The 15,465-nt window shown below is 64.8% G+C and overlaps 3 protein-coding genes across 3 annotated transcripts; 1 reads left to right on the forward strand and 2 right to left on the reverse strand.

Annotated features, from left to right (window-relative positions):
• Positions 1-1,309: 1,309 nt before the first annotated feature.
• On the forward strand, positions 1,310-6,575 carry PDZD7 (PDZ domain containing 7; the record flags this gene model as incomplete). The annotated part of the gene is made up of 16 exons (XM_079535315.1): positions 1,310-1,496; positions 1,589-1,729; positions 2,022-2,196; positions 2,365-2,541; positions 2,920-3,067; positions 3,270-3,330; positions 3,764-4,189; positions 4,280-4,480; positions 4,610-4,651; positions 4,844-5,004; positions 5,080-5,171; positions 5,254-5,345; positions 5,418-5,489; positions 5,613-6,023; positions 6,235-6,335; positions 6,426-6,575. The coding sequence occupies 16 exons, from the start codon at positions 1,310-1,312 to the stop codon at positions 6,573-6,575; spliced, it is 2,637 nt and encodes an 878-aa protein (XP_079391441.1).
• A 1,082-nt stretch (positions 6,576-7,657) lies between these two features.
• On the reverse strand, positions 7,658-11,505 carry LZTS2 (leucine zipper tumor suppressor 2; the record flags this gene model as incomplete). Its single annotated transcript, XM_079535641.1, has 6 exons — positions 7,658-8,317; positions 8,408-8,677; positions 8,875-9,444; positions 9,837-10,307; positions 11,078-11,131; positions 11,482-11,505. 6 exons carry the CDS (start codon positions 11,503-11,505, stop codon positions 7,658-7,660), a joined length of 2,049 nt encoding a protein of 682 aa, XP_079391767.1.
• Positions 11,506-12,195: 690 nt separating this feature from the next.
• Positions 12,196-15,396, reverse strand: TWNK (twinkle mtDNA helicase; the record flags this gene model as incomplete). The annotated part of the gene is made up of 5 exons (XM_079535929.1): positions 12,196-12,453; positions 12,730-12,871; positions 13,217-13,324; positions 13,572-13,812; positions 14,133-15,396. The coding sequence occupies 5 exons, from the start codon at positions 15,394-15,396 to the stop codon at positions 12,196-12,198; spliced, it is 2,013 nt and encodes a 670-aa protein (XP_079392055.1).
• Positions 15,397-15,465: the final 69 nt, after the last annotated feature.

Raw genomic sequence — 15,465 nt, forward strand, 5'->3', positions numbered from 1 at the left:
CGGGCCGGTCCTGCGTGGGAGAGCTCAGGCGGGCGCGGTCACGTGGGCGCGGTCACGTGGGCGTGCGCGGTTACGCGTGTGGGTGCGTGTGTATATGCGCATTTGGGCGCGCTCCCGCGCGCCCACGCGTGGCACAGCGCCCGTGTGCGCGGCAGCCGGGGACGAGCCGCCTCTTGCACACGGCCGTATCCCTTCGCGCGCGCGTGGGCTGCGGGCGTCCAATCAGGAGCGCCGTCGGGACTCCGGCCCGCCCGGCTGCCCGGCGCCTCCCTCCCCCCGCGTTGCCGCGCATCACCTGAAACCGGCGCGGTGTCGGGTTCGCGCGGCCGGCGCCAGCCCTGCCGTTGGTCACGGCCGACCCCGGGGCGGGGGGATGGGGCGACACCGGCTGGCACCGTTCGGGCCGGGAGAGGGGCAGCCCCACGCCCCATCTCGTGCCTCAGTCGTCCCGTGCGCGGCGTTTGGCTCCGCGCGCGGCCCCGCGGGGGGGGCTCATCCCACGGGAGGGGGAGGGTGTGACACGGGGCTCCCCCCGCGCCCAGCGCCAGCCCTGGCCACCTGAGTGACGGCTCCCACGGCCGGCACACCGCCGGGACAGCCAATCTCCTCTGGCACCGACGGGCGGGAGGCGGTGCTGCTGTCCCCCCTCCCCCCCCCCCGCGTCCTCTCCATCCCCCCCGCGCCGAGCGGTGTCTCTTTCGCAGGTGGCACCATGGGGACAGGTGAGGAGGGCACGGGGAGGGGGGGACGGGGGTGGCATGGGGACCCCAGCGCCGAGCGCCCCGTCGGGGGGGAGCGCCGCTGGAGCGCGGAGGGGTGGCCCTTGGGAGGGGGGGGCTGCCGGGCGGCGGGGACACCGCGGAGGGGACGCACGCAAAGGAGACATCACTTATTTATGGAGGTCAGGCCGGGGCGAGCGGGGGGCGCCGGGAAAATCCCCCCCCCCGCGCCCTTCCCCCGGGAACGGGGATATTCGTGGGGTTGTGGGGGCGGGGGGGCTCCGTGCAAATCCGCATCTTCCTGAGGCTGAGGTCCCCGCGGTGCCACCGGCGATCCCGCTGGGATGCGGCAAGTCGCGGCACCTGGGCAGCAGGGGAGGTCACACCGTGCCGCTCGCTGTACCCCCCACAGGCTGTGCCTCCGGGACCCTTCCTGCTGCCCCCCAGCCGGCCCCAGCGCTGCGCTGCTGAGGATCGCGCCCCAACCTGGGCATGTGCTGCGGGACGGTGCCACGGTCTCCCCCGGCTGGCGGGCAGCCCCAGCCCCGTGAGCACCTGGCGAGCCGCGGTCATACCGCTCGGCCGCCGCCATGGCCCAGGGCTGGGAGGACGCGGAGATGACAGCGGCCGGGCGGTCGCGGAGCTCCAGCAGCGAGGTCAGCCTGGCGCCTCGCTGCCTGCTCAGCAAGCAGAGCCGCCTGCTCAACGGGGTCATCCGCAGCGCCCGCGCCACGTCCCCCATGGGGCGCGTCATCCTCATCAACTCCCCTATTGAAGGTATGTGGGCACCCAACAGGACAGCTGTCCCTGCCTAGGGATCGCTGTGTCCCCCAGCAAGAGTCTGAGTGGTGACACGTCTGTCCCTGCAGCCAGCAGCAATGAGAGCGATGTCATCAATGCCATCACGGTGGAGAAGAGCACGGATGGCAAGCTGGGCTTTAGTGTCCGTGGTGGCTCCGAGCACGGGCTGGGCATCTTCGTGAGCAAAGTAGAGGAGGGCAGCGCTGCCGGTAGGTGGCACCGAGCAAGGGACAGATACGTGCCACCAGGACACTGGGGAGCTGTCAGGGACATGGTGCCATGGTGGTGACGCTGACCTTCATGTCATCACCTGCACCCACCTTGTGCTGCTTGTTCCCACCAGGTTGGGATGAGACTGGGGATATAAGGGAGGGAGCAGATCAACCTTCTTGGGAACAGATCAACCCACTTTGGGACGGGTCAACCTGCTTGGGGACAGGGCACCCAGCAAGGTCAGTGGTTTTAGGTCAGGTGCCCAACTGAGCTGCTCACCCCTTGCAGAGCAGGCCGGGCTGTGCGTGGGGGACAAGATCACGGAGGTGAACAGTGTGAGCCTAGAGAACATCACCATGAGCAGTGCTGTCAAGGTCCTCACTGGCAACAACCGCCTCCGCATGGTGGTCCGGCGGATGGGCCGTGTGCCGGGCATCAAGTTCTCCAAGGAGAAGACGGCCTGGTGAGCAGGACACCCCAAACCCAATCCCATGGAATGGGGAGGCTCAGTGGGGGATGTTGGATGGCAAGTAGGGGCCCAGAGGTGGGAGACTCTCACTCTACTGAGTGACATCAGTGTCCCACTGAGTGACAAGAAATGCCTCCCCCCAATGCTGTGTCCATGCCCCAGGGTGGATGTGGTGAACAGGCGCCTGGTGGTGGAGAAGAGTGGCTCAACACCATCAGAAAGTGGCTCTGAGGATGGTCTGCGGCGCATTGTCCACCTCTACACCACCTCTGACGATTACTGCCTGGGCTTCAATATCCGCGGAGGTCGGGAGTTCGGCCTTGGCATCTATGTCTCCAAGTATGGCTGCTCGTGTGTCCTCATTCTGGGGGGCAGCAGGGGGACGCAGTACTCAGTTTCTACTGTGACCATTCTGGGGCTGAGCTTACCTCCCTGACTGATGCTGGGACATCACCATGTTGGGTGTTGGGGCATCACCACGTTGGGTGCTGGGATATCACCATGTTGGGTGTCGGGATTCCACTATGCTGGGTGTTGGGGCATCACCATGTTGGGTGCTGGGGTATCACCATGTTGGATGTCGGGATTCCACTATGCTGGGTGTTGGGGCATCAACACATTGGATGCTGGGGCACCAAGACTTTTGATGACGGAACACAGGGCTGTCTGGAGAGAATGTTAGGGGCTCTGTCCCCAACCTGTCCCTCTGTCACCTAGGGTAGACCCCGGGGGGCTGGCGGAGCAGAATGGCATTCGGGTGGGTGACCAAGTCCTTGCAGCCAACGGAGTCAAGTTCGAAGACATAAGCCATAGCAAGGCAGTGGAGGTGCTCAAGGGGCAGACCCACATCATGCTTACCATCAAGGTACCCGTGTCCAGCCCTGTGGGGTCAGTGAGCCCCCATGTTGGCACTGTCCCAGCACATCCCAGTTCCCGGGGGGGGGTTAGCACGGCCGTGGGCCGCTTGGGTTTCATGGCTGGTGGGAGGGGGATGCATTATTCATGGCTGGCACCCGGATCGGGTTCGGCCGGCACACGCTGACCCCTCATCTTTTCCTTGTGTGTAGGAGACCGGCCGCTTCCCTGCCTACAAGGAGCTGGTGGCCGAGTACTGCTGGCTCAGCCGCTGTAAGGACTGTGTCACTTTGGTACTGGGGGGACAGATGGCGGGACTGGGACCCTCAGTGCAAAGATGTCCAGAGGGTCCCAGTGGGGAGGGAGAAGGTCTGTATGCCATGGGGTCATGTGTCCTCTGTCCTGGAAGGGAACATGTGCTACGGCCAGCATTTCTGCTGTCCCAGTCATCCCCATCCCTGCAGGGGACATGAAATCCCGAGGGACACAAAGATCTCTGTGCCATGTCCCGCAGCCCTATGGTCCCATATTCCCCCCTCCCTTTGCAATACTAGTAGCCTGCCGTCCTGTGGCCCTATGGTCCCCATGTCCCTGTCCTTGAGGAATGTGAAACTCCTGTGTTCCCTGCTGAGCCACCCCGTGTCCCCCTGGTGTGCCACCGTGTGTCCCCTGGTGTGTCACTGCCTGTCCCTGCCATGCCTTGCAGTGACCAACGGGCAGCTGCAGCAGCTATCTCAGACCTCGGAGACCAGCTCCTCCATCTCCTCCTACTCCTCGGGACCACCACCAGGGACAGTGAACGGGTTGGGGACAGTGACCCCTGGGCCACCCACCCGCACAGTGGACGTGGCCATCTCCACAGAGGACGGGCCGCGGCGGGGCTGGGCACGGGATCGTGCTGAACGGGCCATGCAGACTGAACCAGCCACCGAGGGGCTGCAGGAAACGCGGCGTACAGTGCGGCCCCCAGAGCTGCTGCGGGACACGGCCATCCGAGGCCAGGGCGCCTGCGAGCCCCCCGGCACCCACCCACGCCGCACCTTCTCCCACTCCCCCAAAACGGCGCTGCTGTTGGCACTGAGCCGGCCCCGGCAGCCCATCACACGTTCCCAGAGTGACCTCACTGTGGCTGGTACGAATTCAGCACCGATAGCCCCCTTAGCCCCAAACCCTATTTGGGATGTCCGCCCTGGTGCATCCCAACCTCCCGCTCTGTTCCCAGAGGAGAAGCGGAAGAAGAAGCCGGAGGGACAGGGGTCACGGGGGGCTCCTCCCGGGCTGCACCGTTCCAAGACCCTCGTCAACCTTTTCTTCAAGGGTGGCCGCACCAGCAGCCAGATCTGGGCACCCCCCAGCCCTGAGCCCCCCAGCACTGAGCGCTGGGCACGCACCAAGTCCCCAGGGCGTCCTGATGGGGACAGAGGTACTGGGGTGGGGCTAGGGGCCAGGCACAGAGCTCCACTGATGGGAGACGGGGCTTTGGGGTGGGGGTCCCTGTGTATGCAATTTCACCGCTGCCCCAGTTGCTCACCCATCTTCATCTCCCTTGCAGTAGGTGCTGTGCAGAAGTTTGTCATCCGGAGCCTGAAGCGGGGTAATGGGAGTGGTTGTGGGGGGGTCTTGCATGGTGTGGCCAAGTAAGGGGTGGGCACCGGCGGTCCCCATTTCCAGTGCTTTGTGTGTGACTTTAGCATGGATCAAGCCTGCATATGGGTTTGGGGCTGGTATAGGGCAATGGGCACAGGGTATCCTTGCCTCACTGTCCACCCCCTGCTCTGTCCCCCAGAGAAAAGCCGCCGTGGCCCCATCCCAGCCCCGTTCTGCAGCCCAGGCACCCCACAGCCTGACGGTGGTGATCCCGAGGCACGGCTTACACTTATCCAGGACACAGCAGCACGGCTGCTCAGCCCCGATGAGGTGACGGCCGTGCTCCGCCACTGCACTCGGGTACGGCACCATGTGCATCTCTGGGAGGTAAACTGGGGTATGGGTCTGGGGCTGACACCCACTCCATGTCTGCAGTACCTGCATGAGGGCGGTGTGGAGGACCTGGTGCGGCCGTTGCTCGCTATCCTGGACAGGCCCGAGAAGGTGCTGCTGCTGCGGGACGTCAGGTGGGCACATGGGTGCCACTGGAATGGATTGGAGCCCTGTGCTCTGCTCATACCACAGTTTGAGCGCCGTTTGTCCTTACAGGAGTGTGGTGGCCCCCACAGACCTGGGACGTTTCGACAGCATGGTGATGCCGCTGGAGCTGGAGGCTTTTGATGCCCTCAAGAGCCGCTCAGGTAGAGCCCAGCATGGAGCTGGGGGGCAGAGTGGGAGGTCACCACGCTGACCCCAGTGTTCCTCTCCTGCAGTGCGCTCGCCTGCCCTGCGCCCAGCCCACCATGATGTCCCCCCCAAGCGACACCTCATCACGCCTGTGCCTGGTATGTGCCCTGGGACTGGGCAATTTGGGGTGAGAGGCTCCAAAGGAAGGAGGGTTTACTCCAGAAAGAAGGGTTCTGGGGTCCGATGAGGTGGGCCCCTCTTCTGAGCCCCTCTCACTTTAGATTACCGCGGAGGTTTCCTGCTGAAGCCAGCGGGGGCCCCCGAACCAGAGGAAGTCGAGGGGCTGCTGCAGAGCCCAGCCCGACCACGGGCCTCCCCAAGTCCTCGCCGGCTGCACCCCCGCAACTACACCCCACTCCCTGACGTGCCAGTGGACGCCTACACCTACACCAGTGGTCCCCCACCCACCCCTAGCCCCAGGCCCCCCAACTGGCTGCTGGCTGAGCCCCCGCACAGCCCCCAGCCCCAGGACGGGCGCTGCTCGGTGTCGGTGAAGCCCCGGAGAGGACGGGCTCCCCTCACACTGGGAGGGGAGAGGAGTGCTGTGCCACTCGCCAATGGCCCCAGGGAGGAAGAGGAGGAAGAAGAGCGGCTGCTGACCGTCACCTTGTCCAAGCTGAAGCATTCGCTGGGTGAGTGAGGGCCTTCTGGGCACCAGCACCTTTGGGATGGTTGGGACTCCCTTAACAAGGGATGGTTAAGCACCTGGACAAAACATTGAGCTCTGCCAGTTGCAGTTGCTTAGGACCTAGCGACAGGGTAGAGCGAGGCCGTGCAGCCCATGGATGGGGGTGCCATGGGGGTCCCCATGTCAGGTCTGAAGGCACCGTGGTTCCATTGCAGGGATCAGCATCTCTGGTGGTATTGAGTCACGGGCACAACCGATGGTGAAGATTGAGAAGATCTTCCCTGGGGGGGCCGCTTTCCTCAGCGGAGTCCTCAAGGTAGGGGGCAGCTCTGGGGGACCCAGTTCCTCATCTCTTCATCACTGAGCCCTCCCGCAGTGCATCTCATACCTTTCCTCCCGGTACCAGGCAGGGCATGAGCTGGTGTCGGTAGACGGGGAGAGCCTGCAGAACGTCACGCATCAGCGTGCCGTGGACATCATCCGCCAGGCCTACCGCAACAAAGCCAAGGAGCCCATGGAGTTGGTGGTGCGGGTACCTGCTGCCCCCCCGGAGTGACACCGCACCTCCCCAGAAGCCATCCCACACCCCCATGGAGCTGGCTCGCTCTGCATCGAGCTGCAGCCGGTCTCAGCCAGCAGGGACAAAGGGACCCGTGTGCACAGAGGGGCAGCCCAATATGGGACTGAGATGGAGGCGTGTTTGGGATAAGGGAGGAAGGCAGGCAGTCCCGACCCTGCTACAGATACATGGACACTGCCCTGAAAAACACAGCCAGGGGCTTGTCTTTAATCAGTGTATCCATGTGGTAAGAGGGCAAGCCAGGCTCTGGAAGTGGGACACAACAGAAATAAAAGTACAAAAATATAATGCCCCCTGGCAGCCAGGGGCGAGCAAGCCAGAGCTGGGCACAGCCAGACTCTTCCTTTGGTTTGACCCGCAGGCACACAGCCTGTCCCCATCCCTGGTGTCCCCATGCTGGTGTGCAGTGCTGGCTCCTGGCACCAAGCCCCTCTCCCCACACCGAGCAGGCTGGGAATCACAGGGGCATGGCTGGGCTTTCTGGGGAGGGGAGACACAGGGACAAGGGCACGGGGAAGGCACTAAGGGCAATGTGCCCCATGGTAGGGGTGAGGAGACCATGGCCAGGCAGAGTGTGAGTAAGGGGGGAGGAGGTGTTTTTTGGCAGGTCCTATAAAAATAGAGTTATTTAAAATGGCACAGAAATGAATCCCCTGACAAACACACTGGGGAAGGTGGGGGGAAGGCTGACATGAGCAAGGACATGGCACAATGTCCCTATGAGAAGTGGCTGTGTGACAGTGCTGGGAGGGATGTGAGGGAGGTGACAATGCACCCTCCCCAAGGTGACCCTGGCTGAAGTCAGCACACTAATCCCTGGCTGCTAAGAGGATCAGCAGGAACCAGCTCTGGGACATGGCACCCCCTCAGCCCCACAGCTCACAGGCACCCCCTGCCACGGTGCAGCCAACACAACCTCAACCTACACCGCGATGCTGGGGAGGGGGCAGCACCTGAGGTCCCTGGTGCGCCCTCCCAGTGCATAGCAGTGGCAAACGGGAACTCCCGCTCTCAGCCCCACAGCTCCCAAAATCCCAGGGGCTAGGGCAGGCAGTGTCTCAGATCTCGGTGGCCGTGATCTCCTCGAAGGGCAGATCGGGGCCGGGGGTCTCGCAGGGCTCCATCGGGGGCTCCTCTCCCTGCAGCCGGAGGTGTTGCAGCCGCTGCTCCAGGCGCCGGTTGCGGCGGTACATCTGGATGTAGTTGTACTGCAGCTGCTTCTGGTAGCGGATCACCCTCTCCTTCTCTCCCTGCCACGTGCTGCGCTCCTGCTCGAAGGCGTCCCGCTGCTCCTGCCCGCGCCGCCGCTCCAGGGCCACCTCTGCCCGCAGCCGCTCCAGCTGCCGCTGCAGCCCCGCCATGCCCCGCGGCTCCTCGCCGGGCTCGGGGCAGCCCTCGCTGGGCTGAGGGCAGCGTCCCCAAGCGGCGTCCCGCAGCCCGGCCACCTCCTGCTCCAGACGGCCCGCTTTGGCACGGAACAGGTCAGCCTCGCTCTTGCGTCGCTGCAGTTCATTGGCGCACACCTCGAGCTCCAGCGCCTTCAGCCGGGCGGCCTCCTGCAGCCCCCGCGCCTGCTGCTCACCTGCCTGCAGCTCGGCCCGCGCCTCGCGCAGCTGCGCTCGCAGCACCAGCAGTTCTGTACCGCGCTGCGCCAGTTCTGCCTGCGACTCCTTCAGCTGCTGCTTCAGCAGTGAGATCTCGCCTGACTTCTGGCACACCTATGGACAGTGGATGCTCAGGCACTGGCCATGGCCCCATCCTGCCCCCCAAGAAACAGGGACACCACGGTTGTCCCCAGTATGGCTCACCTCCCACTTGGTCTCCTCCAGCCGTGGCCCCAGCTCAGTGTGCTCCCGCTGGAAGGATGCACAGCGGCGCTCCAGAAGCTCCCGCTCCTGCAGCAGCTGAGCAAAGTCCTCCTGCAGCTGCTTCTTCTCCTGCTGCAGCTGCAGCACCTGGAGCTGCAGGACCTGCTGCCCACGCTGCGCCTGCTGGGCCGCCTGTCGCACCTGGGCCGCACAGCGCTGCCGCAAACCTTCCAGCTCTTGCTCACAGCGACGCTGCTTCTCTTCGTACACCTGGGCACAGGTGCATATTGAGATAGAACATTCCACACCACCACCTCCATGTCTCCCCAAGTCGGCATCTAGAGCCTCCACGGAGTTCCCCAGACACACCACTGCATGCACAACCCAAAACCCACACGATGGGGCCGTATGGGCACCCCCAGCCCTGAGAGCTCCCCTGGTTCTCCACACCCTTGAAGGCTTCTTACCTGGCAGATGGCCACCTCATTCTCATCCAGGCTGTCCCGCAGCTGCTGCAGCTCGGCCTCCCTCTCCCGCAGCTTGTCCTCCAGCTCACGCACCAGCAGGACGTCCTCACCTGGCAGCGGCGAACGCTCGCAGGAGCCACTCTCAGACGAGGGCCGGCCCCGGCCACTCAGCGAGCCCGTGCTTTTGCTGGAGGATGAGCGCCCACTGTCCGAGTTGGAAGGGCCGGCTGGTGGGCGGTAGCCACCTGAGGGCTCAGGGTGGCCGTGAGGGGTGGCTGGGAGGTTGCCAGGCTCAGTATGCTGGCTGCAGCCTGTGCTGTAGGTGGGCAGGCTGGACAGAGAGTTGCGTCCCGAGTCTGAGAGCGTGCCTGAGTGGCTGCTGGCGCGGCAGCTCAGTGAGCCAGGCTTCTCGGCCCCGGTGGTCCCCAGAAGGTGAGTGAGGCTCACCTGGCTCTCTGACAGCGCTGCAGCCCCTGGACGTACCCCCTGATTGGCTGGCCCTGGAGCAGTCCTGATTTTGGGTACCACCGGCTTGAATGCCATGGGGCGAATCAGGGTCTTCTCCACATTCTGAAAGGGGAAAGAGGAGAGAGTGGGGTCTGGGAAACAGGCACTCTCCAGAGGTGGCCTGGCAGAGGCTAGGGATGCTGCCAGAGCACCAGGAAGAACTCAGTAACCCCACCAATTCTGCTCCCACCCAACACCTCAAGGTGTTCCAGCTCTGAAGAAGATGACCACTAGATGCCCTCTGCTCCATGCAGCAGTTTCAGAGAGACTCCCACACACAAATGGCCACTGCTGACTCAAGGAAGAGAGCAACAGGAGCACAGAGATGACCACCACCCAAAGGGACAAAGACCATGTGTTCTCTCCTTGCATGCACCAGCACCTCTCCCCAAGCCCAGCAGCCCCAGTGTGGCACAGGGCGCTGAGCAGATCCCCCAGCACCGCTCCCATCTTACCTCCTCTAGCTTGCCGGAGACGGGGACAAGCTTGGGGGGTGGCCCCCGGATGCCATCACTTGGGGCCTGTTCATCTCGTGCCTCATCTGAATCACTGCAGGGGCTGACGGGAGAGGCAGCCTCCAGCCACTCCCCATGGAAAACTTCGTTGGTGTAAGCATGGGCAGTGGCTGAGCACGGCTTCTTAGGGGGCAAAGTGTGGAGCAGGGGATCCGGGGGGCTAGCTCGCAGCAGCGTATCCTGCACACGGAAGGGACCCCCAGCACCAGCAGGCTGGCAGGAGCGATCGTGGCAGGGTCGGCTGGCTATCAGGCTGCCCACACTGCCCATGGTGCTGTGGGTGGGCAGCGGCGAGCGGGCAGCAGTGTGCAGCTGGGCAGCCGCCTCAGGGGTGGCCTCGATGGAAACAGGCAGCGTCTGCACGATGGCCATGGCAGGGGGGCCCCCAGAGGGCAGGGGGGCAAGGGCAGCCTGTAAAAGAAAGGCAACGTGGAGTCATCAAGCAGCAAACTCACTCATTCGTCCCATAGGATGCCAATGAGTACAAGACCCCCCATAATGGGGCAGGCGGATGTGGGATGGCTGCAAGAGATATGCTGGGCAGGAGGAGGCGTCGAGCAGAGCAGCATAAAGCTGGGATTAGCCGAAGAAGGGGGGGAGGCATGGAACACGCTGGGGACTCACGCAGCACCAATGCTCCCCTGCAAGGCCCAAAGGAAGAGCTCCACGGAGAGCAGGGCAGCCCCACGCACTAAGCAGGGTCCCACTGCATGGCCGTCACCCGTGCCTTCTCTGCCCCACTGCTCCCGGACCTGCACTCCTGCCCTGCCCCACAGCGCTGCCTGCACTGCCTACCCCAGCTCCCGGCTCCAGAGCCCTCAGGAAATCCCAAACACCTCGCCCCGAAGCATCCTTCGCCCCGATTTCCCCCTCCCCCCCCCCGGTACCAACAGCACCCCACACCCCAATCCCCGTCCCCACACGCCTCTCTCCCACACTTCACGGTCCCCACGCCGCCCCCGGCCCCCAGTCCCCCGCGCCGGAGCACCGCAGCGCCGCGCTCCCCCCGGGCCGAGCCGGACCCACCCGGGCCGGGCCGCCCCACGATGCGCTCGGGCCGCCGGGCCGCCGCGCTCCGCCCGCCGCGCTGGCACCGCCCCGGGGCCGCCCCCCGCCTCCGCCGCCCCCAGCATCACCTCGGGGTGACGCCGGGCCCCCGCGCGGGGCGCCCCGCTTCTCACCTCTCCGGCCGCGGCCCATCCGTCCGGCGGGTCCCGGCCCGGCTCCGCCGCCCCCTGGGCCGGGAAAAGAAACAGACAACGGGGTCAGGGCCGCCCCCCTCCTCCCTCCCGCCCCTCCGAATTGCCCCGCGGGGCATCCGCGGGCCCCACCGGCCCGGCCCGGCCCGCGCTCACCCGCCGCCGCCGCCGCTCTCCCGCCGCTCCCCGCCGGCCCGGGCCGCGCCAGGCCCCGCCCGCCCCGCCGCCCCCGGCCCCCGGCCCCGCGGCGGACGGGAGGCGGCAGGGGGTTGCCCTACGGCCGGGCCGCGGGGCAGCGACGGCCGCGAACGGCCCTCTGGGGGCGACCGGTTCCTCAACCCGCCCCCCGGCCCCGCGGGCGGCAGGGGGGGTCGCGCCCCGCTCACCTCCGCGTCCCCGTCCTCCGCCATGGGCCCGGCTCCCGTCCCGGCGGCCGCCGCCTTCTCCCGGCCCCACGCGTGTGGGGTGCGGGTGGCGAACCCGCGCGTGGGTGCCGTGGGGCGCGGTGGCGGGGAGGTGCCCGGCGCTGGGTCGGGAGGTGTGTACGCGTGGGGCCGTGTGACCCGCAGCGCCGTCCTGCCCCGCAGCCCGGGCACGGTCCGAGCCCGTGGCAGAAGGGGACCCAAAGGTGGAGGGATGGGGAATGGGAGCGCGGGGTTAGCAGCGAAGGACAAACGGCATTCATACTTCTGCTTTAATCAAAGTGTAGAGAAAAGAGCACTGGGCCAAAAGGCGACCCGGGGCTCCCCACGATGGGGAGGACGGGCTCAGACACAGTGTTTTGCCACGAGAGGCTCCGAGGAGCCCGGGGCTGGGACCCCGAGGCCTTGCTGCTGCTGGTGGTGGTACCCCATGGCTGGGGAGACTGTGGTCAGAGCTGGCAGAGCTGTACCAGCACCATACCATGCGGGAGGTAAACCTGGGCCGTAGCCTCCACTTAGCAACCATATAATGACCTGCTCAGGGTCCAGAGACCCCAAAGTCTGCACATCTTCTCCCGCTCCTCTCATATTTCTGAGGAATGTGAGGATGCTCTGACAGGAGGAGCACAGCCGCATGGCACATGGTGTGCCCGAGTGCCAAGGCTGTCCCTGCCATGCTCAGGACTTGCTGGAGCCACCCACACCTCCATTGGGACCCTTCTTGGGTGAAGGTGCCTTCTCCTCCTTCACCTTCTTCAGCTTGGCCTTGCTTTTGCCGTAGGAGGAGAAGGTGAGCGAGGCCTTGCTGAACTCCAGCGGGAAGACGCCTACATCGCCATCAAAGCGGTTCTTGGACACCTGCAGGTAGCGCTTCCCAGGACCCGTCGTGAGCTTGCGGTCCTGCAGGATGAGGACGTTGTCGGCCTCCTGGCTGGCCTGGGGGAGGAGAACATCTCCAGGGGGTGCTGCAGGGCACGGGGCACCCCCACATCCAGCGAGCTGTGGGGAACCGAGCGCTCGGAGGGTGAACCCAGCATCCTCCACCCTACCCCCATGGAGCAACTCATGCCACATCCAACCCACAACCTATAAGCACCAATCAGCTGTGTGCCACCAGGTAACAGGGGACACCCAGCCCCACCACGGCACGTTTTGGGTCATGGCGTGCCGATGTCCCCACCCTGTCCCCGCCTGAGGGCCAGGAGGAGCCACCTTGGCAGAGCCGAAGATGGAGGCGGTCTGCAGCTCCTTCTCGTCGTCCTCCTTGCGCGGGTGGATGACCAGCGTGATGTGGCACGTGTTGTCGGTGGCAAACTTGCGGAAGGCGCCGATGATGAAGTCCTGTGCTGCCAACCTGCAGGGGACACCAAGCGGATGCCACACAATGGGGGCAGTGCCACAACCCCATGGGTGTCAGTGCTCCATGGGGGTGACTGTCCCAAAATGGGGTAGGTTGGATATTAGGAAACATTCTTCTCAGAGAGCAGTGAGGGACTGGAACAGGCTGGTGGTGAACTGATCTCTCCATGGAGGTGTAAAAGAAAGATGTGGCACTGAGGGACGTGGCTTAGTGGGCACAGCAGGGCTTGGGGTTGGACTCAATGATCTTAGAGGTATTTTCCATTCTTAATGATTCTAATGTGGGTTCCCACACCAGACAGGACACCCAGATGATGTCAAACCCCCATAGAAGCATTACCTGTCTGCAGAGAGCTGCTCATGGCCCATCATGAATTGCAGGTTGTCCACCACCACGTGGGTGATGTCGTACATGTAGACGGCGTGCTGCATGGTGTCGAGCACTGTCCTGCAAGGGGAACACCAGGAGCACTGGAAACACCCAGCCAGGCACAGGGGGAGCTGGCGGCACCACAGTGCCTGTTCCCCTCCCTCCTTTTTCCTCCACCCCTCTCCACCAGACGGATGCCACTGTGCAGCCCTGTGAGTCACACTTTGCAACCCCCACCACCACAGTGTGATCAGCCCCACATCTACTCCATTGTGCCACAGCACACAGGAGAACACCATTAAGGGACGAAGGGATGGTGCCATACTTGATGTTCTGTTGGCCATGGAAGGTCATGAAGTAGAGTGGCAGGTCCTCAAAGCGGTCGGCCCACTCGTCATACAGCTCCAGCTGGTCCTCCAGGCGCCGGGTGGCAAACTGGGTCAGCATGATCTTGGCCAGGCGGATGTTGTTGATCTCAAAGCTGCCCCACAGCGTGCACACCCCTTGTGTGCACAAGTCCAGTGCATACTCACTAATGAATGTTGTCTTTCCGCTGCCTGTCGGACCTGGAAGTAAACAGGGAAATGAGCGCAATGGTGACGATCATACTAAAGGGTAGTTGGAAAAGAATTCAACAGGAGCAATCCAAGCTTGGGATGAGCTGGGAAGCAAGCTGGGGAAGAATGCGCAATGGCAATGGTCATACCAAGAAGAAGAACCAGAAGAAGAACCCAATGAGAGTAACCCAAGCTTGGGATGAACTGGGAAGCGAGCTGGGAGAGAATGCACAATGGCAATAGTCATACCAAAAAGAACAACCCAATAACAGCAACCCAAGCATGGGATGAGCAGCATCCCACGCCAGACTTTGGGTGGAGACCCTCACCGGTGAAGACGGTGAGCTCGCCTCTGCGGTGCCCCTTGAGCAGCTTGTTGAGCTCAGGGAAGCGCGCCCACTTGACACCAGCCACCTGCTCGCTGTTGGCCAGCTCCCCAAACACCTCCTCGCGCAGCTGTCGGAAGGAGACGATGGCTTTGTGTCCGGCAGGCAGGGCAGCACGCAGGATCTTGGTGAGGTTCAGCCCCCGGTTCAAAGCCTCCAAAGGCCGTGGCTGGAGGTCTCCGGGCTGCACCAGAGAGCAGCGCTTGGGGTTCAGCTTGCGGGCAAAGAGCTTGGCGGCTTCCCAGGAGCGCAGGTCGTCACCCAGCCACAGTGTAACACGCCTGAACTGCTCCAGGTAGGGCAGCAGGGCAGGCGGCAGGATGGTGGCTCCGCGCGGCAATGCCAGGCAGGGCACGCCAGTGGCCTGGTGCAGGGCCAGAGCATCCAGCTCCCTTCCAGTCAGCACCACCTCGGTGTCACGACGGCCGATCAGCGGCAGCCCAAAGAGGTTGCGATAGGCGTCGAAGCGGGGAAACGTCTCCTCCGTGTAGCTCACGGCGTCACCTTGCTGCTCTGCCACCAGCAGCTTCAGGCCCCGCAGCGCTGCATCGCGTGGGGCGAACCAAGGGAACACCAGGGCTTTGGCCGCCCGCAGGTAGCGCACCCCGAAGCGCTTCAGCGTGCTGTCCGCCAGCGGGACGATGCCGAAGGCCGCCTTGGTGGTCTGCGTCTCCTCTTCGTCCAGCAGCTCTCCCAGCGGCAGCGCCCGCTCCCAGATGCGCCGCGCATCTTCGCGCGCCCTCCTCGCCTCCGCCTCCGCCTCCTCCTCCTCGTGCTCTCCTTCCTCAGGGCCGGGCGCCGGGACCCCGCGGTGCCGCAGCTCCACGGCAGCCTGCAGGTCCTGCCAGCCGCCCTCGGCTAACGTGGCGGTGCAGAGGAAGCTGCCCGTCGTCTTGTCGATGAACAGCGTGAAGGGCGGCCCGGCGGCGGTCGGCAGCTCCGGCCCGAACAGGCTGGGGGCGTGCAGGCAGCTGTAGCCGTCCTGGAACGGGATGCCCTGCGCGCGGAGGTACCGCCGGATCTCGGTGACGGAAACGGCGGGCGCGGCGCCGCCGGGCTCAGGCAGCACGTCCTTCTTGTACCGCCGCTGCGCCACCCGGCCCGGCCCCGCCGCCCACGGGGAGGCGCCGCGGCTCCGCGCCCCGCCGCGCAGCAGCGGCAGGAACCGCCCGGAGGCCCTGCAGGGCCTCAGCGGCACCGCCGCCATCCCGCCCGCGCATCGGCCCGGCTCAGGCCGCCCCCCCCACGTGGAGCCCCGCGGGCGCCGCCATGTCTC

Source organism: Tetrao urogallus (assembly GCF_951394365.1).
Source record: "Tetrao urogallus genome assembly, chromosome: 5".
NCBI classification, from domain to species: Eukaryota; Metazoa; Chordata; class Aves; order Galliformes; family Phasianidae; genus Tetrao; species Tetrao urogallus.